A 27585-nucleotide genomic window follows, 5' to 3' on the forward strand; every position below is an offset into this window, starting at 1 on the left:
AAACCTTTCCCCAAATGAATAATAAACACTTTAATTTACAATTTCTTCAAGTTCAATTTATGTGTTTTTCTTGGCATTTCTTTTTGTTTTTGTTTTTCTTGTTTTGTTTTTTTTAGTTGATTTTTTTTTCTTCTCTTTTTGCATATTTATAGAAAAAATAGTTATAATTTCTTAGTTATTCACTACACACTTTACATTTTGTTTTCTCACTTTTTTTTTGTTTTGTGGTTTTATCTTTTATGGGCTTAAGCTATAAATAATTTGATTTGATGTAAACAATAATTGTAATTATACAATATAATAATTAAGACTTAACAGTTAGACAAAAAGCGGCTGGAAGAAACAAATTAACAAATTTCCAAATGAATGAATAATTTCTCCCCCCCTCCCTCACACTTAGTTTCAAAACATTCTACACATATATGTATGTCCCCCCCTCCCAAGCACATGCCCCCCGCTTTCCCGTACTTCATTTTTTCATCGTCCTTCTCGTTCACACTCTTTCTTTTTGTACGCATTTTTTTCTTGTTTAAAGCCTAAAAACTAATTATAATTGTACGTCAATCGCCGTAGTCTGACCCGAATAAATGAATAAATTTTTTCGTTTTGTTGTTGTTGTTGATGTTGCTGTTTTAGCATGTTAGTAAGTATTAATGGCCTCCTCGTCGATTTGCGCTTCGAGTTTTTCCTCCTCTTTGGCTTTGCGTCGCTGTATCCAGGGCATAAAACTCCATAGACTCGCGCCGGCAAGTAATGTCAGGCCCAGGGCATGGAAGAGCGGATTATAATCATTGACCGCTTCGGCCCAAGCATTGCACAATGGTGGTCCGACCAACTGTAGAAGACCATTGACAAACAAACTGATGCCATACGATGAGGTCAGACGTTCTGTGCCCAGCATATCGGCCATAATAACGGCCGTAATGCCCACATATATGCCGGAAGCGAGTCCAAAGAGGGCACACCAGAAGCAGACATGGCTATACGAATAGGCGAATGGTAGTAGAGCTAGCGAAACGCCCGATACGGATAATCCACCAACAAAATACCATGTCTTAGGTATAAAGCCCATATCCGAAAGTGCTGATCCGCCAATACGTCCAATTAAATCGGTAGCCGAGACAACAGACAACAAATAGGCCGACAAGGATTTGTCAAAGCTTCTTGCCAAACCAAACGACGGCAAAAGGATGATAAAGTTGGTGTAGCTGATGGCATTGGTTGAATTGGAGATGAGGATGACCAAATACATGGGATCCTTGAGTAGGCTAAGGTCAAAGAATTTCGAACGTTCTGATGCCTGTTTTTTGCCACCTTTCGTTTTATCTGAATCCGGTATAGCATCTTGCACGCCCGTTGCATCTTTATCTCCTCCCGTACCAGAGCCGGCCGAGCGTAGTGATAAATGTGACGAGAATTCTTTGGGCTGGAAGGATAGAGTGCTTCCGTGATATGGTGTACTAACGTACAGGAAGCTGCTCGTCGATGGCGAACGCTTTGATAGACGCGTTCTCGATGTATTCCTAAGCGTTAGTTTATTGGAACTAGAACGTCCTTCGGGCACGGCATAAAGCGATGATTGCGAATTCAATTGTCCCGGCGTAAAGGTTTGATTTCTTTGCGGCAATCGCACGGGTGTGCTTATTTTCCGTGTTCTCGGCTGGAACTCATCACCGGGTTTCGTATAATTCTGGACCACAGCAGCTGAGGCACTTCGGACAAACTGTTGCTTATCATCATCGGGCAGATATAGCGGCGATGGCGGCGAATTGTAAGGCAATAATCGTTTTTCTCTCCCCACCTGATCTGGATCTTCAGTCGTTTCGTCAACGTTCTCGAATTTCATCACAATGCCAATATCCTCCTCCTCGGGTATATCTTCCAGTGCTTGGCTAGCACGTGGCACTCGAATCATATGCTGTTCCACAGGCTCATAGAACAGGGCAGCCACAAAGACATTCAACGTGATGCCACCCATGATCAAGCAGGAGCCACGATATCCATAATTTTCCAGAAGCCAACGGAGTACGGGCGGTAGTATGATGCTACCTAGGGCACTGCCCGAGATGCAGAGGCCATTGGCCAGACCGCGATATTTCACAAAATACGAAGTGACAATGTAGACTGTGGGCGGAAAGGAGAGCCCGGCGCCAATGCCAACCAGAACGCCATAACTGAAAGAAAAAACAAAATTTCAATGAATTTCTTACAACATTCTTTAAGTTTAAATGAGAAATTTCACTTTATTTTTGAGATCTGAATTATATTTATGAAATGCAGGAACCGAAAAGTATTAAAAGTTACTGTAAAAAATGTTCATAGTTCCATTTTTATGTTAAATCTTTAATTCATGCCCTCTTTTTCATTTTTTATCTTATTTTTTAAATTAATTTCTCTTAATATCGAATTATTTTTTTTTTTTTTTTTTCAACATTTATAACGATCTTGTAGAATAATTTGATGGCTTTAAGAAAAATTTTTAAAAATTGATATTTATTTTGAGCGGCAAACATAATTTTTATTTTATATTATTTTTAAAGTTATAATTTTTTTACTATTTTTTTTTTTAAGTATTTCATTATAAAACCATAGGCAAGAGCAAGGAAATATTTTTTAAATGTCTTACACAGAATCTGTTTTTTAAAATCATTGAACATTTTTTAAAATTTTTTGAATTTTACCCTTATTAAGTTAATTTTTCTTAAATAAATGAAAATTACTAATCTTCAGCGAAGAAAATCTAAAAAAAACTTAAATTTGAAAACATTTGAAAAAATGCATAAATTTCACAAATATAAAGATTTTCTTGTAATCATTCTATCTAGGTCTTCCAAGTATAATTAAATAATTTTTAAATACAACAACTAATTATAATTTTTTGTCACTGTCTGACTTGGTTCAAAAGGGATTCGAAAGTTAACTTTTTTCATTCTTTGTTGGATATTTACCTGATATACAAATATCCAACGGATGATGCCCAAAATGATAATATCATGCCCAATGAGGCCGATGCGCCACCAAGCAAAGTAACCGTACGATATGAATACTTAACTGAGAGTATACTTGATACAGGTCCTGTGAGTGAGTAAGAAAAGGTAAATAAATAAAAGTTCTCTAGTTTGTATATTAAAAACTTACCCAATGAACTGTACAGAAAGTAACATAACGCCGGTATCCATGCTGCCTTTGTCGATGAGACCTTAAAGGCTTCCAAAAATTCAACGAAAAGAACGCCAAAGCTTTTAATTGTGCCAGGGATGAGAATGTTGGTCAAACAGGAACCAAAAAGGACTAACCAACCCCATCCACCATCGGGTGGTACCAAATCGAATTCGCAGCTATCATCCTTCTTTTTTAAAAGGCTAACTGTTGGGAGATAAAACAAAGAAACAGAACGAATTTTGGTATTAGTTGAAAGTTGTTGGGCGATCTCGCTGTTGCTTACTCGTTACTCGTCACTTTTAAGTCTACTTTTGCATTACTCGCTACTGGTTAATGGTTATATCATCTGTAAAGTAGTGAAAATCACCACAAATCTGATCAAGAGAATATGTTTATAACCCACATATCATAGATAGATTAACACCACAGAGTCTTCCGATTCCCACTTCAAAGTCAAGAACCTTACAAATATTAATAAGCCCAACCCAATTACTTTTCAAGTATTTGCAATGTTTTGACTGCTTTTTTCGCTTCTTATTTAAAACCCCAGACCTTCAGGTGAAAGAGCCCAAATATCTTATCAAAGTGTATCACTGGGCAGTGGTCTGTATTCGAACACATAAATTCAGTGGATTTTTTAGGCCTCGTGGTCTTCAACCAATCAAAAGACGAGACAAATGAGACTTAATTTCTCTTGTTTTTTTTTCCTTCACCTCTGCCAAACAACACATCTTATCTTTGAGTAGCATTTTGTGTGAATACCAATCGCCTGATATTGTATTATTATTATTATTTTTTTACGGGGTGAACGGGCGGCTAAGCCGGCAAAACGTGTCCCGGACTAACCAACGTGCTCTGATCGCATAGAAACCAGAGCACACCCCGAAACCCTCTACGTCAAAGATAGGAACCCTATATACATTTGTCGTTTGCAATCTCCACGAGTTTTTTTTTTTCGTTTTGGCGTTTGTATGTGGGAATGACTCAATAATTGCGCTACTCAAACTCTGACAACAGTTAAATCATTGTAATAATAAATTAATATATTACTGTCTATAAAAGGTTTCTGGAGAAAACAAATCAGTAAACATTCGCGACTGTACTGTACTTGGGGTTTTCTTGGGGATGAGATGAGAGATAAGGGGTTTTCTATGGCTAATAGTGTATTCGATCTTTTGTGGTGACTGTACTTGATTAAATATTTTGCGCTTTGTAATGTGAGAGAGATATTTAAATGGCTTTTGCGGTCATTATATGACCTTTAAATATTATTTATAAGCCTAATGCATTATCATATTATATACAATATAAACATCATGACGTCAAAAGATATTAGAAAAAATTGATTGATTCTACAAATGAATCATTTATGTAGCCAAAATTGATATTGACAAAGAGTTTAAATTATTTTACAATTATTTTTGTTGTTGTTTACTGATCGATTAGGTTGATCGATCAATCCAGAGACATAGAGAACATCGTTGTAGTGTAGAATCGCCAGACTTTTGATCATATCGTATACTGAATGGGGTTCGAGGGGTGTTTCCCCGTTTTCAAAGTGCGTTGTTGTTGTAGTTGTTGTTGTTGTTGTTTACTGACCTGTTTTATCACTATTTTCTTTTGTGGTTCCATTTAATTTATGATCTTTGCTGTTTGCTTTATTTGCATTTTGTGTACTTAAAACTTTTTCCTTATGCATGGTCTGTAAGAAGAAGAGAAAGAGAGAAAAACATTTTTGATGTGTGTTTTTTTTTGGATTTGTCAGGGAAAGAAAAAAAAACAACAGATTTTCGTTTTTAAATATTTGTTATTCAGAATATATGTAGGTTATATGAATGAGGGGGGGATGGGAGAGGAAGGTGAAAGGAAGGAGATGACGAGGTGAGATGTGTATATATAGTTTAGGGCTTGAAGGTGTGATTCACAAGTATTGGGAGAAAAGAGGAATTGGGAAAACAGGAAATTGCGCACCATATGCTTTCTACAAATATATAAAAACAGTGGCGGATTTATAGTCATGGCCGCTCTAGACCATCTACTACTAACAGCCCTTTATTTACTTCCCATCATTTATCATTTAGCATTAAAAATAAGGTATACGCACAGTGTGACAGCTAAATGATTAGTCGTATACTATAAAGACATAGGGAAATTGTTTCTTTAGCTATTTTAGGAACCATCAAGCTCAATCAGCCAGAGACTTTGCTTATGTTTTGCAGAATCACAATGGCCCCACCATATTTTCAATGCTAAAACTAGTTGAGAATTACAAATATAGTTAAATAAAGTCATCTATTGCCAACTTGACTCGTGGAGCAATGATAAATTTTCAAAAGTTAACTTTTGGCTATTCACGAAAGACAATAGAAGAAAAGTGGATCCTATTGAAGATTCGAGATTTCGGTTTTTAATTCCCATTGCTTAGTTTAATTACAAACATTTCTAGTGTGTAGAATTCAAGAATGCTGAGGTTGGCTATTCATTTTTTAGATTTTTAAAGGCCACTTTATATATTTGTGTATATTTAATAAATTTTGCTATAACAACACAAACACATGCAGGCATTTTACACCACACACGTATTGTTTGTGGGTACGATTGACTGACAATGAGAGAAGGCGTTGATATATGTATGTATATCTGGTGCAAACTGGTAACCATTCTCAATGCCGGGTTATTTCTCTAATCTCTGTGGATCTCCTCCTCCCGTAATCGGTCGCTTGCTGCTAAATGCCAAACTTGTTTCGTCATTATAAACGCATAGCACTGAAATTGCGATAACAGACTCTCTTCGCTCAGGCTCAGAGTACAAAATCCACAAAAAATCAGAACATCGGAAAGCGCAAAGTTTTCTATTCTATTATGGCCCAGCAACCCACCCATTTGTGATGTTTTTTGTTTTCAATTTGTTTTGTTTTCCCCCATGACTCATAGAGACCACCAAGTGGGCGGACAATCGGTCGCTATGTGCGATGATCAAGGATCATGACATTTGTGAATGTTCTCCAACAAAAACATGTGTGTTCTTTTTCTCTCTTGTTGTTTTTCATTTCGTTTATTCATAATTTGCGTTGTTGTCGCGCGATTTCATGAAACTTTCCTCTACCTCCTCCACACCATTTCCTCCCACCGACCAATGACGTCATGCTTCCCCGAACGATATAAGAATAATGGGGGAATTGTACACACGTACATACATATATTTCACTCTCAAGGCAGAAAAATTAAAAGCACCAAGATATTGATTGAGTTGGTTAATAATAATGGGATATACATATACATACATATGTACATATGTCTGTTTGTATTGTAGATTGGGCTATAGATGATATAACAAGATGTTGAGAGGGCAGAGAGAGTGCCAGAATCTATAAATCTTTAATAATAAATGCCGAGGGCTCATCAAAAAATTCACCATAATCGCCTATGGAAGTCATTTTGCGAAAATTGTTGTTAGAATTATTCTCAATTATCAATTACTTATGTGTAAATACTTTTTTTTTTAGATAGTATAAACTAAATATCTATTTATTTTCTTATGTAAAGTTTTACGGTGTAACATATATTCGACTTAAATCGATAATTTGGGCGGTAAATCCATCTATGGGACTATCGATAATTATTTGAGAGGGAAATTGCTAAAACTCATTTGAACTTTGTAATGCTGTTATTTGCAAATTAATTTTTTATGGCTTCCTAATTAGAAGTTCTAATCATTACAATACAAAAATATGATTCTGGTTTAAGACTAGAATTAACATCTAAGAATCATATCAAAGTTTCAAACTAAGTCAAAAATTATTGTTCTCAAGATCAATAATCTTATTGATAAAATTGCAGTAAAATAGTTAAAGTAATTCCTATGCTTATTAGCAAGATTTTAAGAAAATTGTAAATTTTACATACTTCCGAAAGTATTTAATATATTTTACATTAATTATAAGAGAGTTTAAGTTTAGATTAATAAAAAGTTTTCAGTTTTAACAACGAATATTAAAGAGTAAAAAGTAACAAGGAACTTTCCAGTCTATAAATGTATCTTGTTCTTTCTTTTGAATACTTTCAAACTTGCCCTCGTATTGTGAATGAATATTTTGGTAGAAATGTTCTCATCCCAAAGAGAAAGTAACCCAAATAAAGAAACAATAAGAAGGAGAAGACAACACAGAAAAAAAAACACAACTGTCCATACAATAATTGAAGTTTAAAATACACAAATTTTGTATTTTTAAAATACTTGAAACGTGATTGAATGTAGAAAGAACTTTTGAAAGTGTCAAGAGATTTGACCACTCTTATGATTTATTTATAACACATTTAAGTCATTTATTTGATATTTGTTTTTCAAGAAAAAGTAAATGTTTTGCATTCAAAAAAAAACAATTAATTAAAATCCAACCATGCCCCAACATTAGAATTTGTTTTGACGTCACAATAAACATACATATTTAAGGCAACAATAATCAGCCATAGAATATTTAATATGCCCTATAAGTAGGTGTAGGCATTAAATATGCAAATTTCCCTAATATACACCTTATAATTTAAATATATAAACAACATGAGGAATAACATAACATGGACAAAATACAAACGACGCCATCGACTCATCTCATCGGCGTTGCGTTTGTTGCCCCCAATTCTTGCTATTGAAGGTCGTTTCCTGAACCGTTTTGTGATTAAAAAATGAAGTAAGTAAGTCGTCTCGCCGACTTGGGTATACCATACACCAGGTGAAACAAATATTTAGAATTTCGAAAACCAAATGTATGTCTACTAAATTGTTTTAACATGCCTCATACCATTTGCTATCTCGCTCACTCTACAAACACACAAGCACTCTAGCAAAATAATCGAGTAGCAAAATACGTTCATACGTATATTTTGTATGTTTCTAGTCCGATTTCAATCAAATTTGGTAGTTTGATAGAAATAGATAAGATTTATTAGTCTGCCAAATTTGATCGCGATGGTCAAAAAATTGCAAGAGCTAATCGGTTTTTTCTAAATTATGGAGGCGGAAGTGGGCGTGACAACATATTACAATATATGTATTCTGCGCGCATACTAAGCCAATATACATACTAAATTTGGTGAGTTTAGCTTTGTTAGTTTTCGAGAAAATCAGTTTTGTTTAATTTTCGGGGGCGGAAATGGGCGTGGCAAAATTTTTAAATAGTCAATATCTGCGCGTCTATGAGGCTAACTTACATACCAAATTTAATGTCGGTAGCTTTTATAGTTTTTAAGAAAATCAGAGTTATGTAAATTCCGGGGGCGGAAGGGGGCGTGGCAAAAAGTTGGAACAATTATTTTCTGCGCGCTAACTAAACGAGTATATAAACCAAATTTGATGTTTCTATCTGCTATACTTTTTAAGAAAAACAGTTTTATGTAAATTCCGGGGGCGGAAGGGGGCGTGGCAAAAAGTTGGAACAATTATTTTCTGCGCGCTAACTAAACGAGTATATAAACCAAATTTGATGTTTCTATCTGCTATACTTTTTAAGAAAAACAGTTTTATGTAAATTCTGGGGGCGGAAGGGGGCGTGGCAAAAATTTGAAACAAACTCGATAAGCGTACATACTACACGAGACTACATACCAAATTTGGTGGCTCTAGCTCTTATAGTCTCCGAGATCTAGGTGTTCATACGGACGGACGGACGGACGGACGGACGGACGGACGGACGGACGGACAGACGGACATGGCTATATCGACTCAGTTTTTGATCCTGATCAAGAATATATATACTTTGTGGGGTCGGAGATGCTTCCTTCTGCCTGTTACATACATTTTGGCGACTTTAATATACCATTTCACCCTATGGGTGTATGGTATAAAAACAAAAACTAAACGAAACTGAATTGTTGCCAACAAACAACAAAATAACAGAATACACACATTGTAACAAGTTTTCAACTCAATTCAATTCTAGTAATTGAAACGTATTGAAAACAATTACATTTATAATTACGAATGGGTGTCTCTGAGTGTGTGTTTGTGTGTGTGTTTGAACTTTCCATTTAAATGAACACGAGGTCCAAGTTATTTTGTTTTTTTACAAGTGGCTTCTCAATTTGCAATCATTGAGATCAGAACTGACAAGAGCCAGAGCAGAACATAGCTCAATTATTGGAATTGTGTAAATAATTTAGTAATTGTTTACGCCTAACAAAAAACATAAAACGAAAAGCCCACAAACAAAAACATTTCAATGGAAATGTTGACAAAAACTTTTTTCTCTAAAAATTTATTATAGTATTGTTTATTAGCCTCGAATATGTTAAGAACTATTGTTGCTTATTTTTCAGCTGGTCAACTGTACTAAAGTTAATACAGAATTTTATTTACCAAACATAAGTTTCTTTAAATCTATTAAAATTTTTGTTTTTCTGTCACTTTAGATTCGACGGATTATTTATATAAAAAATTCATATACTCTAATTCTATATAATTATTTATACCAAACATTTGGAGCTTTCTCACTGAACAAAAACGACGAGATTAAGACTTTTAGTAGAAGGGATCAACTTAATTTCGTTTAGTTTATTTTTGTAGAAGATTTTAAAGTTATCTTCAACTTTATTCTTGAATATTTTTAACTTTTACACATATTGTCAAAGAAAAAAACAATGCTTTAAATGGTAAGTAAGAACAAAGAAAAATATTGTTTTGTAAACATTAGGAATATTTTAAATAAGCCCGCTCCTCGTCTCAGTGAATTTCCCCGATAACCGAATTTGGGCACACTAAAAGGGTATAATACGCTAAGGCGGGGTACGGGCACACTCTCTTGAATATAGTCAATAAGACCGCATGTGCACTTAATTTGAAAATAAATAAAATCCGGAAATATAAAGACAATCCCAAGGGATTAATTACTTTAAAAAGTAGAGAGTTTACAGTTTTTAGGATATTTCGTCAAAATGCTTTCCAACTTTCATGATTCGACAGGATCAAAAATAGGATCAACAAATTTTATTTTTAAAAAATGTTTTCGCCATAGGAATAAAGTTCTTGAAATTGAAATTGATATCTTCATATCTATTTCAAATAAATTAGTCAGCTTGATTCGGTTTTTTTGGCCATGTTTCACCTCAAAATTATTGAAATTTTTCTTTCTAATTCCAAAAGCTATTCGCATTGAAAAATAGATTCAGAAATGATTTTAACATTTATCACAAAATATAGTTTTCAATGATTTTATCATTTTATTTAAATTAAAGCACCATTAAACTCAGAACTCACCCAAGAATTATAAAAAATTAACGTTTCTTTAAATTGTATTCTCAGAACTTTTTAAAGTTGCTAATTTTTGTTTTGTCACGACTTCAAAGTCAGATGAGAGAAGCAAAATAATAAAAACAGTTGACAAACACTTTCATTTAACTTTCTATTGAAAATCGATTTGAGAAAACGTGCCATTTGTCTAGGTTATTTATGTGTGAAAAAATTCTGCTTAACTTTGTTATAAATCACTTGGTCACAATTTTAAAATAATGACTTTAATTGTTTGTGAAATAAAACAGCTGACGGACTCACACAGCAGTTTAAAAATATCAATGAGAGAATTATTTATAGGCTCTAAAAAAACACACACTCACTAACACACACACAATTAGTAGACCCTCAAGGTGAGTTGAGACTTTTTACTTTTGTTTTCGTTTTTTAATTTTTTTAAGTTTTTGTTCACTATTTCAAGAGGGTTTTGCGTTTTACCTTCTTGAAATGGTTGAAAGAGGCACTCAAGTGTGCCTTAATTATTTGTTGCTAATTGCTGATAAAATATCTGTTTACTATTAGTTGATTAGTTGCTCTTTCTGTAGTGGCATTTGCCGATCCATATTTATTTATGACGTGTGCACTGCTTGAAGATTTACTTTATACTACAAAAGCGACGCGTCAGAAAACCGCACACAACAATTAAGGGTCTGGGTCTGGCTGGTTCTGACTGCCTCGGCCGAGTCAAAACAATAACATGAGTAAGATAAGCTGGTGGGATCTCGCATATCATGATAAGAAAAACGACAAATCAAACCTTCAACCCACATTTACAGCTGTTGCTTAAGAGACAGAGCGAGAAGGGGAGAGAGGAAGATAAAGCAGGCGAAAATTCTTGGCTTCCCGATTAAGGAAAAACACATTCTTAGAAAAAACAAAAACGCACTTAATTGTTTACATAGAACGTACAGAACCAGGAGAAAGGGGAATTTGGCAAATTTTTGTTGAGACAGGTCATAAAAATAAGTACACCAACATCTTTAAAGCCAAATGCAGGTAGATAAACCCCTCGACATGAGAGATAGGTTTTCATCGTCATCATCAGAGACTCGGGTTGGTATTATTTGTTTCCTTTTGCGTAGACAAAAGCCATTGCCAGTCAGACAATGAGTCGGCTGATGTCTGTTTTGTCAATTTACAAGCAAAACATGCTGGCATACATACATACATACATACATATGTATATAGTAAACAAGGGGAAATGCTAGCACGCAACAGCTGTTCCTTATCGATAATGCAGAGGCTTGTGTTGGTAGAGGGAAGAAAATAAAGTGCATTGGCCCTGAGAAACCCCAAACACTCCCACATAAACACACACACACAAGCTTTACTCATCAAGACAGAAACGCCTCAATTAGAGAGAAAGACAACACCCTCCTCCCTCTCTCTTTCTCTGTCCCTCTATAAGGAAGCAACAATAAACAAAAGAGCTAAAGATTAAGACGCAAAAATCAAAGATTCCAAACAAATACTAAAAATACTAAATATTGTATGCATGAACAAATCTTTGTATGATTTTGCTTTTAGCAGAGATGAGAATTGTTTATTTAAATAAATGCTGCTTTCTAATATTTTTTTTTAAATTTTACTTGAATTCTACACTGTCTGCAAATCATATTCTGCTCCAAGGCACTAAAAGAGTGTGCAAATACAGGTTTTAATTATTCTGAAAAGGCCTTTAAAAATCAAAGTAGAGGAACAATTACTGCAACGACTTGAATATACCCTGCAGCAAAAGCAATTTAAAATTATTAAGGCCAAGTATGCTGCTAAAATTGGCCTCAGTAATTTAAATTTTCATTCAAGAGCACTTAAGGAAATGGTGTTATATTTGATAGCAGAAGACTTTGCCATGTCGTGAACGCTAAAACTAGTTGTAAATTGCAACTAAATGAAGCGAAAAAAGATTGACAAAGCCAACAATACCGAAGTCCACCTTTTTGTGAATATTAAAATAATTATATAACCTATTATAATAATAATAACCTATTATTTCATACACTGTATATTGTACCATATAATAAAGGCTTTTTTTTTGGAAATTAGTTTGGAATAATCAAAATTAATGATTTTCAAGACCTAACCTATTCACTTACATGGACTTTCTCAAAAGCGTTTTACTTCTAGATGTATATCTAGGGAATAAGAATTTGTAGTATACACATGTTTTTTAGCATCTTTGAAATCCTAAAATCTGAAACCATCTAACCATTTTGAAAATTTTTTCCAAAAAGTGTAACTAATGAGCAAATAGATAGACATGAAAACTATCATAGTTTGAGAGTTTAAAACCCCTAATTTATCTATTTTCGAATTCAACAAATATATATTCACTATGTGACAAATTTTCTAAGTTCTGTTTTTTAATTTTTTAATCCACAATTGTTTTGAGATGTGCAAGCATTAAATAATTTAGAAAATTCCCACAGTGATTACGATTTCTAGAATCAAGTTTCATCACACCACAAGAGGTTGTTGATTCCTACTGCCTACTTAAAAAGCTATTAAATCATAATCGTCTGATTAATCAATAAGGTGTACCCAATTACATCACTGATGGACGTTTATTTATTAACTGATAATAATCAAAGCAAACGACAATAACAAGAACCAACAGCGGCAACTGGAGGAATAGAGTTAACACAATTTCAAAGTGCTGCGTTTCATTTGGCGCGCCTCAAATCAAATATTGATATTTACAGAGAAATGCCTTTTTTTCAGTTCAGTTCAGATTATAATTAATTTGGTCAATATATAAAAAAAAACAACATTTTTTTGGAACCCTGATGTTAATGTTAATGACTTTTGTGTAAATGCGTCATAAACTTTCAGCGTTGGTTTTATGAATAAATTTGATGTTGTTCTTGTTGTTGTTTTTTAGCAAATAAATCTTAATTGGAGAACGGTCGGAGAAGTTTGTGTTTGTGTCTGCTGCGAATTCAATCATTTTGTTGATATTCAAGTGAAATTGAAACCACAATATTTTCTCTAATAGGAATGCCCAGCAGTGATTATTTCGCGTCCATTGCCCTTCAAGCAAATTGAATCATATCAAGAGAATGTTTTTTTGTAGGACGTCTTTGTTATCAACACTGGAAATGACCCCGAAATGTTTGTATGACTTAAATTCTAGTTTTTTATCCATTGAGAATATTAATTTTCAGCTTCAGTTTCCTATAAACAGCCTTAGCAACATAGAATGTATAAAAATGTATTTATTTTGACAACAAAATTAAGCAGTTAATTGATTTTAATTGATTTCACATTTTAACTGATCGAGTTAGATCGTAATCGTATGGCTTGCTCATCAGTGAGTGAATAAAACAGAGTTGTTAACTTAACTGAGTAACTGAACAGATGTTCTCTTCAAATTGTTATTTTTTGTTCACTAACTAGAAACCATAAATAATTATATGAAAAAAATCAATGTAATTATCAACATAAAACTCAAAATGATCATGCTGAGCAACTGAACAACTGAGCAGTAAAGTGATCAAGTAAACAAAATGCGTGAGTTGACACATCAACTATTATGTTGGTCATTTTTTGGTTTATAAAGTATAATTATATAAAAAAACAATACTTTAATATGTAAAAGAATGCGGTATAATGAATGAATGAAACTGAAGACTGAAATAAATTCAATGAATACAAGTGCTGACCTACTTCGTGCTTAGTGCTAATCATATCAAATCATTTATTTGTTTAATCTTGGACTGAGTCGAATAGATAGACAACCGAATCTATTGAATAACAGGAATGAATACATATTTTTTAGAAAATTAATCAATTTTATGTACCTATCTATACATGAATACATTTATAAAGAGACTTTGACAAAAAAATTTATTAACAACACTCAAGTAAAAACCAAAAGAATATTTTTTTTAATCTCATACTCAGAGTAAGATCGATTTTTTTTACTTTTTTCGATTCTACTCTGATATTGAAACTAAAGAGACGCCAAAGTGTTTTTTACAAACTCAGGAATATATTAATGATTTTGTATATTAATATGAATACGATAATGAAACGTATTCCTGATATTTGTCAGTCACTTGAAAACGAATAGAATATAATTCAACTCATTGGTAAACGAAACCAAGTTGAACTCTAACTCGTATTCGAAAATATAAGTTCACGTTGCAAGAAATAGAAGTTCTTACTTGTAATTGGAAAGATTGACTGGAAAAGATTTATTGTTAGGAGAATTATCTCTTAATCGGTCCAACATGTCCCTTTAAAAGCACTTGAAAGGGACTCTCCTCTATCAAAGGACTTCAACGTTTTGAACTCATGTAAACGAGTGAGTTATAGGACCTTAAAAAGCGAATCATTACATACTATCTTTGTATATATTTTAGTAAATACTAAATTTATTTGTAACGTAAATATTTACTATTAAATATTTGTATGAACCTTTTTTTTGTTATCTTCTTTGTGATTATGACAATCAACAAAATTTGTGGCCGCATTATCAATTAAAGTGGTATCAAAAAAAACAAGAGTGAAGTTTTCATACTCTTGCAAATTGGCATATCTTTGATTTTGTTAACAGATATCGCTTCATACTATATATTAAATGCTATAAAATCATAATACTTTTCCACTAAATATATGCGTTTCAATTAAGATAATTGTTTGTTTTGGAGTGTTTTGGTTTTAAATACTATGGTCGATTAAATATTTGGGCGACATTGTGAAGTCACTGATCTAAAAACATAAAAATAGTTTATATAGCAACCGTGGTCCATTTTTTTTTTTTGGCTGCTTAATAGGGTCAAAGCTGAATGTTCAGGGAATTTTCAAAGGTAAGTTCGCTTAATAAAAGCGGTTTTGTTAGGCGAGTTTTCACTGTAATATGGATCAACAATTATTTAGTTAAGTTGATTTAAAACCAGTTTTTGTGAGTTTATAATGTAATAATTAATTGTTTGTTTTTTGGCCATAAATCAATAGCGAATCTACGTATAAATTTTTGGGGATGAATATCGAAAGTTTAGCACATTCGGATATATTATTGTTGTTCATGGAAAGTTATAGTTATTATACATACACATATATGATCAAGAAGAAGGGAAACTTTAACTGTTTGCAAAATTCTCACAGAAATTTAACCTTTTGGAAGAAATATTAAAGACAGTTTTTGTATTTAGAAGGTCAAAAACCCTTGATATATGTATGTATTATGATCTATAGATACATACGTACATACAGATGTAGACATAATGAGTCTCCAGCGGGTTGAAAATATCTGCTTCTTTTATTCTCTTTCCTTACCCTGGTTAGTACTTTGCCGGGGGCGAAAATAGCTACATAAGGTCAACTCCCAAGGCTCACAATTTTAGGGTAGATCTCCTCTCTGAGTCACCGCAGGTCGTCCAAAAGGATACACACACACACACATACACAACACACACACAATGAATGGTTGAATGAGTGTACCTAAATATGTTTATGCCCTAACATTGACCCAATTTACTATTGAGTATTTTTTAAGAACAAGAAAAAACTAAACTAAAAAAAAAATAAATAAAGCGAGCAAACAAGTATTTTGTATTTGTATTGAGAGATAGCAAATACAAGCACAATAACAGCAGCAACAACAACAATGCGAACAACATCGGGCCCCCCTACAAACACACAGTCATTTTATGCTGCTGCTGCTTGCTGTAGTTTTTGTTGTTGTTGTTGTCGTTGCTGTTGTTCCCTGTGTTTGCTTGACGCGCGCGTATCGGGGCCTGGCGGCGATTGGCTGCAAGTAAAATAGTAGTTGGAGGTAGTAAAAAGAGCAGCGTAACAACAACAAAAACAACGACACCAGCGTCAACTTAGCAATAACAAGCAAATGGCATTGAGCCTTTGGACTTATCACAGATTTTCCATTAAAAATCAGATATTATTATAGTTGTGTTAACTGTTGTTATTCCCACTATCACTCACGCCCACAAAACACACACCGACTAGGCAGCAAAAATTTTGGATTTTTTTTTTGTTTTTTGCTTGATTTATTCAGTAGTTCATCGCCCTTGAAGCGCCAAATGCGAGAGCGAGACACAACGACACTGAGAGAGTGAGAGCAACAGTGAGAGAGAGAGAGAGAGCGAAGAGGCGCTGGCTGCTGGGTCGGGTCAGCTGTTCGCGCTGTGGCGCACTTCTTCTGTCTCTATCTCATACAAAATGTGCTAATGTTTTTTTTTTTAGTTTTTTCTTTTTGTTGTTGTTGGTTTAAAAAAACTTACCTTAAATTTAATTTCTTAGCTAATGTAAATTCGTCCAGGACCAGAGGGAGGAGAGGAGCCTCGTAACACCCACACGCACACGGACACACACACTGACACTCACACAAATACATATACAGTTAAGACGCACGTTTTTATTTTGAATACAAATTTTTCGTTTGTTGTTGTTGCATTAGTTGTTGTTGTTGTTATTGGTTTTGACTGTTACATGACATTCACAATTCGCTGCACACAATTATTTTTATTTTTTTTATTGTTTCAGCTAGTTAATTTTTTGTTGTTTTTTTTTTTTTTTTTATAGTGTAGCTAATATAATTTGATGTTTTGTGTAAAAATCGTTTATTTACAAAAATGTTACACTATATACACGGTTTTTCTAGTTAAGCTATATGTATATATATATCCCTATATATATACATGAATCTTGTGTGAAATATATTTACAAAAACAAAACTAAATTTTAAATTAAATTAAATTCATGCGCGAAACTAAAACACGTCGTTTGGCGGGTCGCAACTCAGCTTCAAACATGTTTGACGGCGTCTGACGGGTCTATTTATAGCCACTGGGGGGTTGCAACTCGATGGATGCTTCCAACACGCAACAAAAGAGTGCAAAAATCGTGAAAAATAGTACCAACATCAGGTAAAGAAGTCGACATCGAGCAAATGAGTCGAACAAAAGAGTCGAACATGTAACAAATAAGTCGAGCATCGACCAAAAGAGAACGAACATGAGAGAGAAAGAGCTGCACTTGCTCAAAAATGTCGATAGCTTTTGCATTATCAAAACATCGATATTTATCTGATATCGACTATTTCCGATACATATCGGATAACTACCGAAATGTAAAAAAATACCAAACAGGTATTTTAGTATTTTGTAACGTAATTACAATAATTAAATTTGAGAAAAGCTGTGTTAATAATAAAGTCATTTAATTTAATCATTAAAAATATTGTTCAAGTGGCAACTAGATAATACAAATTATTCAGTTTCATCCAATAGATTTATTTATTCCACGAACATTTATTAATAATAAAATGATGACCATTAGACGACAATATTACAATTATTGTGTTGAATCGCAAAAATGTATTTAGTATATAGTTTAGTATACGCGTGTTCGGTGCTCTTCAATGTGCATTAGTTTAGTACATATGTATTTTTATCACTTTGATTTAACTCATTTAACGTCTTGGATTAAAATTGGAAGAAGGTCAGGAAATTGTTTAATGACCTTACTAAAGAAAAAACAAATTAAATGTCGAAATAAAGATTTAAATACCTACCGACAAAAATTAAAAATCTTTAGATGCAGATACTTCAGGGGGTCCTGATGCCATGAAGTAAAAATCCTTTTCGTTGTTTCACTTAATCGTTCTTTGAGCCCTCTATGCTTAACCCATAGTAGTGGACAGATGCTTATTGCTACCTTGAGCAATTGCAGGACCATCATTTGTCACACAAGTTGGTATGGCACTCGACCATTTGCCATTCTTCATGCACTTGAGCACCTTGGAGCCGCGCAACTCAAGGCCAGCATCACAAGTAAATGTGACACTCTCCCCAATGGCATAATAGAATTTAACCGAGGACATACGTCCACTGATGACGGTACCCGGATACGAGCAGGCCTGCACACATTTGGGCAAACCGCCAGACCAGCGTCCGTTATCCTGACAGGCAATTATTGGCTGACCTTGCATCATATACTCCGGGTTGCAATTGAATTGGACCACATCGCCGGCACGATAGGGTGCCGAGCCTTGTGCGTAACCGTTTTGCGGGGCACCGGGATTATCGCATTGCACCTCGACGCATGTGGGGAATGGTGTTGCCCATTCCCCGTTCGGATTACATATGGCCTCGGAAGGACCTCGCAAACCGTAACCCGACGAGCATGAGAATGCCGCTCTGCCGCCCACTTCGCGGGATAGAATGGATACCGAAACGCGCGGCGAGCTCATATTGTTGGGCAGCGGTATATCGCCGCATTCGACGCTTTCGCAAACCGGCAACGGTGCGCTCCAATTGCCACTCGGCAAGCAAAATAGCTCCGATGCGCCAATCAACGAGTTGCCATTGGCACAGGACAACAGCACGCGTGTGCTCAGCTTAGTATCGTTTGTATTTAAAATTAGGCCACGTCGAATGGGTATCTCTGGGCAATTGATGGCCTTGACCACCACCTCAACGGCATGCTCATGACGTGCTGGTGTCATGCACGAATAGAAGCCAGTGTCCTCGCTAACGGCGTCCACAACACTCAGGCGGTATTCCAGAGTTGGCTCTCGACCTTCATCTGCTTCCGTCACCCAACCTTCAGTGTAGTTTCTATTAAACAAAACAAAACAAACCATTTAAGCCTTCCAATAGACACATGAAGCTCACGGTACCCACTTATATGTATGAGAAGTAGTCCATTTTGGATTACCGAATCGACGCATCCATAAACATTCCATAAATAGTGTTGTTCCGGGATAGACAATTAATTTGCCATCATTACTCTGGGCAATGGGTCCGTTCTGATGCCGGAAGAGTATAGTTGGAGCCTTTTCCACTACAAAAACAAGTCGTATCAATGGAAATTCAAATGTTATTAAAAAAATGGTTACCCACTTGCAAAATCATTCTCCTGATTGAGACCAGAGCACATGGGCTTGATATTTGTCCATTCCGAGTGTATACAAGTACGTTCATGACTTCCAATCATTGAGAATTTACCAATATCCACACATCTGATATATGTGAAATAAAAAATTCCAGAACTACTTGGCTGTAAAGTTATAAATTGCAAGTTTACCTAGATATAATGGTTGCTCCAGGTGGAAATTCGACAATATCTTCACGGATTTCCAAATCATTATAAAAGCTGACCACATTCGGTTCATTGTTCTTGAACAAACAAGTTCCATTCTCTGAGAAAAAGCATATAAAGCATCGATTCTATATCAAAATCTCTGCAAACTCACCGCAATTGTAAGAACGTCCAATCCATTGACCATCATCGCATACAATACGCCAAGTTTGTCGATCTCCCGCTGCATTGGGTATGCAATTGAAGAAGATCTCTGTGCCACTCTCATAGATACGCTCGATCTCAGCATGATCGGCATTTTTGTAAACCAAAGCACCATCGGTTAGACTAGGTGGACCACACATTTTCAAATCATCATGATCGTCCGTGTCGTTATTATGATGATCATGATCATTGTCCAATTCGTTGTGCTCAATCTTGGAGTGTGGTGTCGTTGGTGTAACATGTTCCAGCTCCTCGCGCGACTTACGCAACCCGGACTCGCAGGGTATACTTGGAGGTGTTAGAACACCCTTATGACAGGACATCTCAATCGGATTGGCATTCGTCGAGAGTTCACAACGCACACTAACCGTACTACCATGACCTATAGTGAGGCCAGCACGATAACCACCCTGTAAAAAATAATATATTAGACTAAAACTTTTCCTTTCTTACTAATACATACATCATAGATGACACCAGGAATATTAGGCAAAGTGCAGGGCACAGAAGTACACTCGGAAAATGCATTTACCGACCAAGAGCCATGGGCACAACGCAGCTGAGCCGAACCCTATGATGATAGAAAAGTACTTTAGTCATGGAAAGTTTAGTTAAAGAAAATCATTACCTGTAGATTAAAGCCCTCCTGACACTCTAGGGTTATGAACTCATTCGACTGTATCTCTTCATAGCTGGACAAGGGCGTTAATGAGGGTTTATCACTTAGTTGCTTAGTATGCGGTTCCACCTTATAATATTGGCCATGCTCCACGGCTGGCACTAGGCATGGAGCGGATAAGCATTTCGGTATATCCGGTTTCCAAATGCCACGTATGCAACGAGCCGTAGCATTTTCACCCTTGATATTTAACTTAAATCCCGCATTACATTCAAGTTGAAGCATTATTCCCACAGCATTTCGTCCGGGAGCTTTGCCCGGACGTACAGTGGTGATATTAGCAAATGAATCCCAATCGAGATCCTCACAGGGGCCACGCAAACGTTTGCCACCAGCTCCTCCTCCTCCTTTCACCGCATCGACACCGTCGCTAGTGTCCACCTCTCCGTCAGCAGTCAGAGTGCCAGGCGAGGGGGGAACAGAATTTATATTGGTATTACGCTTCCGGCGACGTCGCACAATCTGCGACTTCAATTGCTCGATCAGAGCTCGTGTGGCGTTCACATGATAGTTACGTGATGCTAACGATGGTGAACCACCACTGACTGGTGGAGCTTCATTTGAGCTGTGTTCAATGCGATTTCTATAACGTGAGCTCTGATTGATATTCGGCATGGGGACTATAGCTCCACGATAATCATTGTTATTATTATTATTATCCCCATAATCATCACCGTCACCGGCATTTCTTGATTTGTGTGTGGCCTTGCGTGTCAGTATATACTCTGGATTATTATATTGATTATACCAGCGTCCATCCTGTACGTTAACCTTTTGATACAGACGATTTTGACCAAGTATTTTACGTACATAGCGTTGATAACGTTCTTTGATTTTCTGATAATACTTTGAATAGGCCAAGTCCAAGTCGGTTGGATTGGGATTAGCACCACGTTTCACACGATGTTCTGAGGTTCCAACTGGCAAGTAAACATGATTATCTTTACCATTTAAATATAGACTGAGACGATTGACTTACCCGCTGCCAACAAGTGTTGATTCTCTGCAATTTGTCGCTGAAGCTGCCTCTGACGACGTAGTAGGTAGACCGATCGCAATTGACGCAATTGAAGAGACCGCCGACGACGACGATTCCAACGTAGACGTGGATGTTGGCCTAGCAGGCATTGTGGCAGATCCAAGGGACGCCATTTACCACCCACACAAGTTGCCCCGGGAGGACCAACCTAGAAATCAATCGGGCAGAAGTCTTAAAAAGACCTAAGACACAAATATTAGAGACCTACCTCAAGCACATAACCCTTATCGCAGTCATACATGATTTGTTTGTTATTCACAATTTTCTTCACATACGGCCGATAATCGTATAGACCCATATTGCCCACTAGCAAGACCTTTCCATTGGGTATATAGCCGGGGAATGAGCAAAATACTTCATCACATTTTGGTGTATCTCCCGTCCAATTGCCAAACGAACATGTTAGAACATAATCATGCGGATCTGTGACATCTTTACCCTCAGGACTAACCAATTTGAAGCCATCTTTGCACTTGAAACGAGCCTTCATGCCATGCTCTGTCTTGGGCGCCATTACCATGCCATGTTTGGGAGGTCTGGGCATGCTCTTACAACGTGCCGGGACACAACGCGGAATAATACTCCAGGTGCCATTATTACAAGTGGGTGGACTTAGCACAGATACCGGGAATTCGTAATTCTCATCACATTTAACCTCTAAGGCTGTGCCGTGTTTAACCTTTTCCACACCGCCCAAGGATTGTGTTGGCGATTGGGTGGTTGTTGTGGTCGGTGTCACAATTGTGGTGCCATTCTCATCTGTCATTATCTCTATGGGTATGACATAGCCCTGAGAGATTGTTGGCACCACACAAGGAGCCAAACACTCGGGTAAAGCATTACGCCATCTTCCATCGATCTGACAAACACTCGAGCCAAGACCATTGATCATCATCTCGGGTTGACAGCGGAAAATTATGCTGGCCCCCAAGCCAGTGCCAGCTTCGATATTCTCAATCCATCCATTGTACAAAACACCAGGATGGCCACAATTGATTTCTGTCGAAGATGGGGAGGGGGAATTGTAATTTAGAGACTCAGTATTCTGTATTCCTTCTCACCCTTGCAGGTTGGCACAGTTCCACTCCATTTGCGATCTGCACCACAGCGACTGGAGCTCTCACCCACCAAGGTATAGCCATAGCGACACTCATAGCTGACCACCGAATTGTAGGCCAATGTGGTGTAGGTGGCTTTGCCATTCTTGGGATTCTCTGGCGTTGGACACACAACCGACGTGACCACTGGGAGGAGGGGAGGAGTAAAATTTTAGCCACAGGCCATATCTTTTAGTCTATGCTAAAAGCTACCACAAATCCGAAGAAAAACAAAAAAAAAGTAATGCATTCCGCCAAGTACAAGAATAAAACAACAACTTTATAAGGTTTTTTTTTTTGCTTTTTCAAATATTTTTTCTTTTTTTTTTTTGCTTAAGATTTGCGGTAACTTTTATTTATTAATAATTGTTAAACATATTTAGGCCAACAACAACAACTTTACATAAAATTTGAACAATTTTTGGTAAACTTGTTTTTTTTTTTTTGAAGAACAATATTTTGTTTTTGTTTTTTTAACAAGATCTTTGACTAGGATACTAAAAAAAACAGGAGAGCCTTTCTAAGTTTTCTAATATCGGAAAATTGGAAATATCGAATTTGTCTCACTTAGGACAATGTTGCTTGAGTTGTGGTTACATTTGCGCTATCCGCTTCAAGGACATTTTTTGGGGTGATAAAAAGGGTGGGAAAATTTCAATTGAAATGTCAATTTTCACACAACGAATTTGATTTATACTTACAGACACAAGTTGGCAATTCCTTGGGCGTCCAGGAACCATCTGATTGGCAATAACGTTCATGTTTGCCCACCAATTCGTAGCCAGTGCCGCAATTGTAGGTGATTTTGCAGCCATAGGTATAACATTCTCCGGAATGCCAACCATAGGCCGGATCCGGTGGTTGACCGCAAGAACGGGCTGTAACAATAAAATCAAGATATTTTTTGAGATGAGGTATTTCAATAAGGTCTTAAGGTCAGTTATATTGGAAAAATTTTACATTTAAAAATCATATTTTATTTATTAAGCTGTCAGAGTTCTCATATCCATGATTAATAACGTCTAAAATTGTAAATTTTACTTGCCAAATTTTCACATGAACTTATTATTGTTATCGATTTTAGCTATATTTTCCATCACTAAGCACAAACTGACGAATCACTACTCAGCAGCAAAGTAGGCATTGCTTTTTAAGGGTATAAAAGGTGGTCCATTTCAGTGAATATTTCATTCATTTGTTGCCTTTCGTCCAAGCAACATCAACTATTTTCCTTATTTCTTTATTTTAAAAGCATCTCAAAGCCTCATTTGGTATAATGTAATTTACCACAATGTTTTTAAAGCGCAATTTTAAAACGCTGCTTAAAAATTGGTCGTGGTTTTTGCTGCTCGTTTCATTTATTCCTGAATGTGCTATCTTGCTCTATTATTAAAGATTATTAAATTATGTAAACTGCTGAACAATCCAGTCCGCAAGTCATTCAGTCGGGTGTAATCCAGAGTTTCATTAAAATCATTACTTACTGAAGTTTACTTCATGGTATTGAATGTTTCGTTTATTCCTTATTCTATTAAAGACTTTTACCTATGTATTGCAAAATCATTTAAAACACTGCAATCCTGTCCGCAGGTCATTCAACCGGGTACTTCCTAACCTAGAGTTTTACTTAGATCATTACTTTACTTAAATTTACTTCATGGTATTGAATGTTTCGTTTATTCCTTATTCTATTTAAGACTTATACCTATGTATTGCAAAATCATTTAAAACACTGCAATCCCGTCCGCAGGTCATTCAACCGGGTACTTCCTAACCTAGAGTTTTATTTAGATCATTACTTTACTGAAATTTACTTCATGGTATTGAATGTTTCATTTATTCCTTATTCTATTAAAGACTTTTACCTATGTATTGCAAAATCATTTAAAACACTGCAATCCTGTCCGCAGGTCATTTAACCGGGTACTTCCTAACTGATAAAGTATTCGAAACTTTAATAAAAACTTGGCTATTTTAGATTTAGTTAAATTTAAATATTTAAATCTATTCCACATGTTACTTTTATTAATAATTACAAATAATAATTGGTGAAATTGCTTACTATTGCTTACTATTTATTAACAATCATGAAATCTTTAAGGTGGTCCGATGCCTATGAAGACCTTCAAAAGGTGTTCTAATTGTTTTTTTAGGAGATTCAAATAATAGATTTGATGTATTTCTAAAATTTGGAGATGTATTTCAAAAACTTTTATGTTAATAATGCTATTACTAAACACTCAATGGAGGATCTAATTGTAAATTTAAAAGAAACTCTCTGAATATTAGGGTATCTAATTTTAATTTGGAAATTTGACCCTTCTTTAAAAATCCAATGTCGATAGCCCCTGACGTCCTTTAAAAATATATTTTTAATAAAAAAATGGGTATATAAATACCCACTTAGATATTAAGCTTATATTGAGCTTATTTTGATTTTCTTTAGTGTGTCGAGTCTGAATATTGGAATTACTTCAATTTGAACAAATTTTTGACAAAGTTTACGTAAGAGAGCACTCAAAAAGTTTATATCAAAGAAGTTTGAAATTTGTAAAACGTTTCCTTCTTCGGTTCATAAATATATTCCAATGATCTTTGATATTTGAATATTAAGGTGAAGTTTAAGCAAAGAAAACGTCTTTTTCATCCCAATTAGGGACGAATCTAAAAAATAATTTCGAAGGGTGGAAAGTCAGAAAATGCTTAATAAAATCAAACCAAAATAGGTAATTTATAGTGTGAAAAAGCTTTTAGAATCAGGGATAGTGCAAAATCTATGTAAGAAGAAGAAGAAAGAATAAAAGCTTTAAAAAACCGAGTCCTGCATGGAGACTGAAGTTAGAAATTGGACTTGACACTTGAATACAATGTTTAAAATCTTGTATGTATATAGTATACATATGTATATATAGAACAGTTTTAATACACAAAAATTCGATTCGAGATTATGATTTCTTAAACGCGGCAAAATTACTCTAACTAAACACTATTCAATAGAAGGTAGAAAGGACTCTCCGTTTTGGGATCATCTTCTTAACATTTAAGGAAAAAGATCAAATTTTGTCAGTTCATCTAACTTACGTTCGCATTGTATATCCGGACCATACCAGCTGGCTTGATTATCAATGGCCAGACATTTGGCACGTGGAAAGCCATTGGTGACATAGCCGGTGTGACAATGATACTGTACGGTGGAGTCCAAATCGAAGGTTTCCTGCTCCAATAAAGCCGAGTTGCGGGCATGCTCTATCTGCGGTGGCTTCAGGCAGTAGACTGAAGATGCAAATTGTTGTGATTAACTTGAATTGCTTGGCAGGGAAACGAAAACTTACTATTTTGCTTGCAAGCTGGTTCAGCGCCAGCCCAGTTGCCATCGGCCTGGCATAGACGACTCTGAAGACCAACCACATGATAGCCATGGGGACAAGCATACGAAGCACGAGCACCAAAATGACGACCAGCAACGGTTACCTGACCCAAACTGGGTTGAGCCAATTCTGGGCATTCACGATCTAACAAAGGAAAAAAGGTTACATCGGGTATACATATTTCTTACGGGTGATTTATTAACTAACCTGGCTTTATGCAGGAATTGCCACAGACTCCATCACATAGGCATTTCTTCTTCTTGCTCTTGCAATCCTCATCGGATGAGCATTTCCTTAAACATTTCTGTCCCAACAAAGTGGCTTGCTCCTCATCTCTGGGACATTCGGTGGATGGGGAATTGCGTGGATTTTTATAGACACGGCCATCATCATCCGATTCAAGGGAATCATCATCTTCATCCCAATCATCATCCTCGTCATCTTGTTGTGGTATCTCTGTGGTTGATTGGGCACTGCCTGTGGTTGCTGTTGTTGTTGTTGCTGTTGGCACCGATATGACTGGAATGGCCATGCAAAAGTGTTAGCACATCGTACTAAACCATCTTACTAACAGCTGTCCCGTCGTGTCCCTTCCCATTCCAACCCACCCCCATCTTAACGGGGCTTTTGTTTTGATTCATCTCTTCGCCATTTTTGTTTTGCTTTCTCTGACTTACTTGCTGGCAAAAACATTGACCTATTTACCCCCTGTGACTGCTGCCCATCATGACGATGATGGTAGGCAGCATCCACATCTCCACCAGCAGCAGCAGCAGCAGCAGCAGGACCATCTCTTTCTGTGACCTGCGCATTGGCATAGACAAATGCTTATATAATTCACTTGAACAACATATACATTTTTCACCAAAATATTTCAACCAAATTCCAAAACAATTTTATGCATTATTCGAGTTAAAACAAATTGTCATATTTCATTCACTGGATATCTTTTTCAAACACTTTTGATATTAACCTTTATAGACCAGAATGGTGGCCACCAGACACTGCAGCAGCAGACGATTCATTTTTGGTTATCCTTTTTTCTTTCTCTCTTTTAGTTTAGAAATCAATTTGATTTTAAATCTTTTACATTAACAGCATTTTAGCTGTCAATGAATGTAAATTTTGGTTGTTTTTTTTTTTCCAAAATTATTTTTGCAATTATTAATCAACAGAAAAAATGAAGAAAAACAATTTCGTTTGCTTTTTAAGCGAATCTTTTCACTTTGGCGTAACAATGCGAAATGCAATGGCCGAGCAGCTGCTGGAAAGTGTTTGGTCCTCTTCGTCCTGGCACTCTGCTCGGAGATTTTGACAATTGAATAAGAGAGAGCAGCAGCAGCAGCAGCAATAGCATATGATTTACATTCAAAGGAGTCAAGGGGTTGGTCCCATCTACAAAACGCTTAAAATAATTGAATTTATAAAATTTAGCAGACATCAAACAGAATACCAAAAGATATTTGAAGTCGATTTGGGAATTAAATTAGGGAACTCACAAAGAAATTAAGACTGGGATTACATAAACAATGGACTTTTTTAAAATTAATATAAAATTTATGCATCATAAAAAAAGACTATTAAAAACCATCAAAAATTTGCTACATCAATTTAGCTTTAATTAATATTATTTTACTTCAAACTAGAATTTTATTATATCTTAACAAAATTAAGTTTATGAAATTTAT

At 35.7% G+C, this 27585-nt stretch overlaps 2 protein-coding genes across 4 annotated transcripts; both read right to left on the minus strand.

Moving 5' to 3' along the window:
• Positions 1 to 130: 130 nt before the first annotated feature.
• LOC6641907 (monocarboxylate transporter 13) lies at positions 131 to 16808 on the minus strand. 2 transcript variants are annotated; one of them, XM_002065194.4, is made up of 5 exons: positions 16690 to 16808; positions 4762 to 4864; positions 3139 to 3366; positions 2949 to 3075; positions 131 to 2174 (listed from the first exon to the last, which is right to left on the minus strand). In XM_002065194.4, the coding sequence occupies exons 2-5, from the start codon at positions 4859 to 4861 to the stop codon at positions 641 to 643; spliced, it is 1989 nt and encodes a 662-aa protein (XP_002065230.1). In that variant the 5' UTR covers positions 4862 to 4864; positions 16690 to 16808; the 3' UTR covers positions 131 to 640. The 2 variants fall into 2 exon arrangements, with proteins under 2 accessions (XP_002065230.1, XP_046866400.1); XM_047010444.1 differs by lacking the exon at positions 16690 to 16808 and adding an exon at positions 10886 to 10909.
• An 887-nt stretch (positions 16809 to 17695) lies between these two features.
• Positions 17696 to 26935, minus strand: LOC6641908 (protein lev-9). Of its 2 annotated transcripts, XM_002065195.4 has the most exons (15): positions 26871 to 26935; positions 26105 to 26416; positions 25862 to 26041; positions 25611 to 25802; positions 23231 to 23407; positions 22494 to 22676; positions 21641 to 22431; positions 21373 to 21580; positions 20343 to 21313; positions 20178 to 20285; positions 19665 to 20124; positions 19496 to 19610; positions 19312 to 19430; positions 19093 to 19252; positions 17696 to 19026 (listed from the first exon to the last, which is right to left on the minus strand). In XM_002065195.4, exons 1-15 carry the CDS (start codon positions 26920 to 26922, stop codon positions 18090 to 18092), a joined length of 4965 nt encoding a protein of 1654 aa, XP_002065231.2. In that variant the 5' UTR covers positions 26923 to 26935; the 3' UTR covers positions 17696 to 18089. The 2 variants fall into 2 exon arrangements, with proteins under 2 accessions (XP_002065231.2, XP_015033827.1); XM_015178341.3 differs by lacking the exons at positions 17696 to 19026; positions 19093 to 19252; positions 19312 to 19430; ... (5 more) ...; positions 21641 to 22431; positions 22494 to 22676 and adding an exon at positions 22965 to 23140.
• Positions 26936 to 27585: the final 650 nt, after the last annotated feature.

Source organism: Drosophila willistoni (assembly GCF_018902025.1).
Source record: "Drosophila willistoni isolate 14030-0811.24 chromosome 2R unlocalized genomic scaffold, UCI_dwil_1.1 Seg167, whole genome shotgun sequence".
Lineage (NCBI taxonomy): Eukaryota > Metazoa > Arthropoda > Insecta > Diptera > Drosophilidae > Drosophila > Drosophila willistoni.

Excerpts from the sequence above, each read along its gene's own strand:
- LOC6641907 (XM_002065194.4), bottom strand. The coding sequence starts at position 4,861 with ATGCATAAGGAAAAAGTTTTAAGTACACAAAATGCAAATAAAGCAAAC. Across the intron at positions 3,367-4,761 it reads AGAAAATAGTGATAAAACAG|TTAGCCTTTTAAAAAAGAAG; the intron begins GTCAGTAAACAA and ends ATCTCCCAACAG. Across the intron at positions 2,175-2,948 it reads GTTGGATATTTGTATATCAG|TTATGGCGTTCTGGTTGGCA; the intron begins GTAAATATCCAA and ends TTTTTCTTTCAG.
- LOC6641908 (XM_002065195.4), bottom strand. The coding sequence starts at position 26,922 with ATGAATCGTCTGCTGCTGCAGTGTCTGGTGGCCACCATTCTGGTCTAT. Across the intron at positions 22,677-23,230 it reads GGAATTGCCAACTTGTGTCT|TGGTCACGTCGGTTGTGTGT; the intron begins GTAAGTATAAAT and ends CCCTCCTCCCAG. Across the intron at positions 20,125-20,177 it reads TTCCTGGTGTCATCTATGAT|GGTGGTTATCGTGCTGGCCT; the intron begins GTATGTATTAGT and ends TATTTTTTACAG.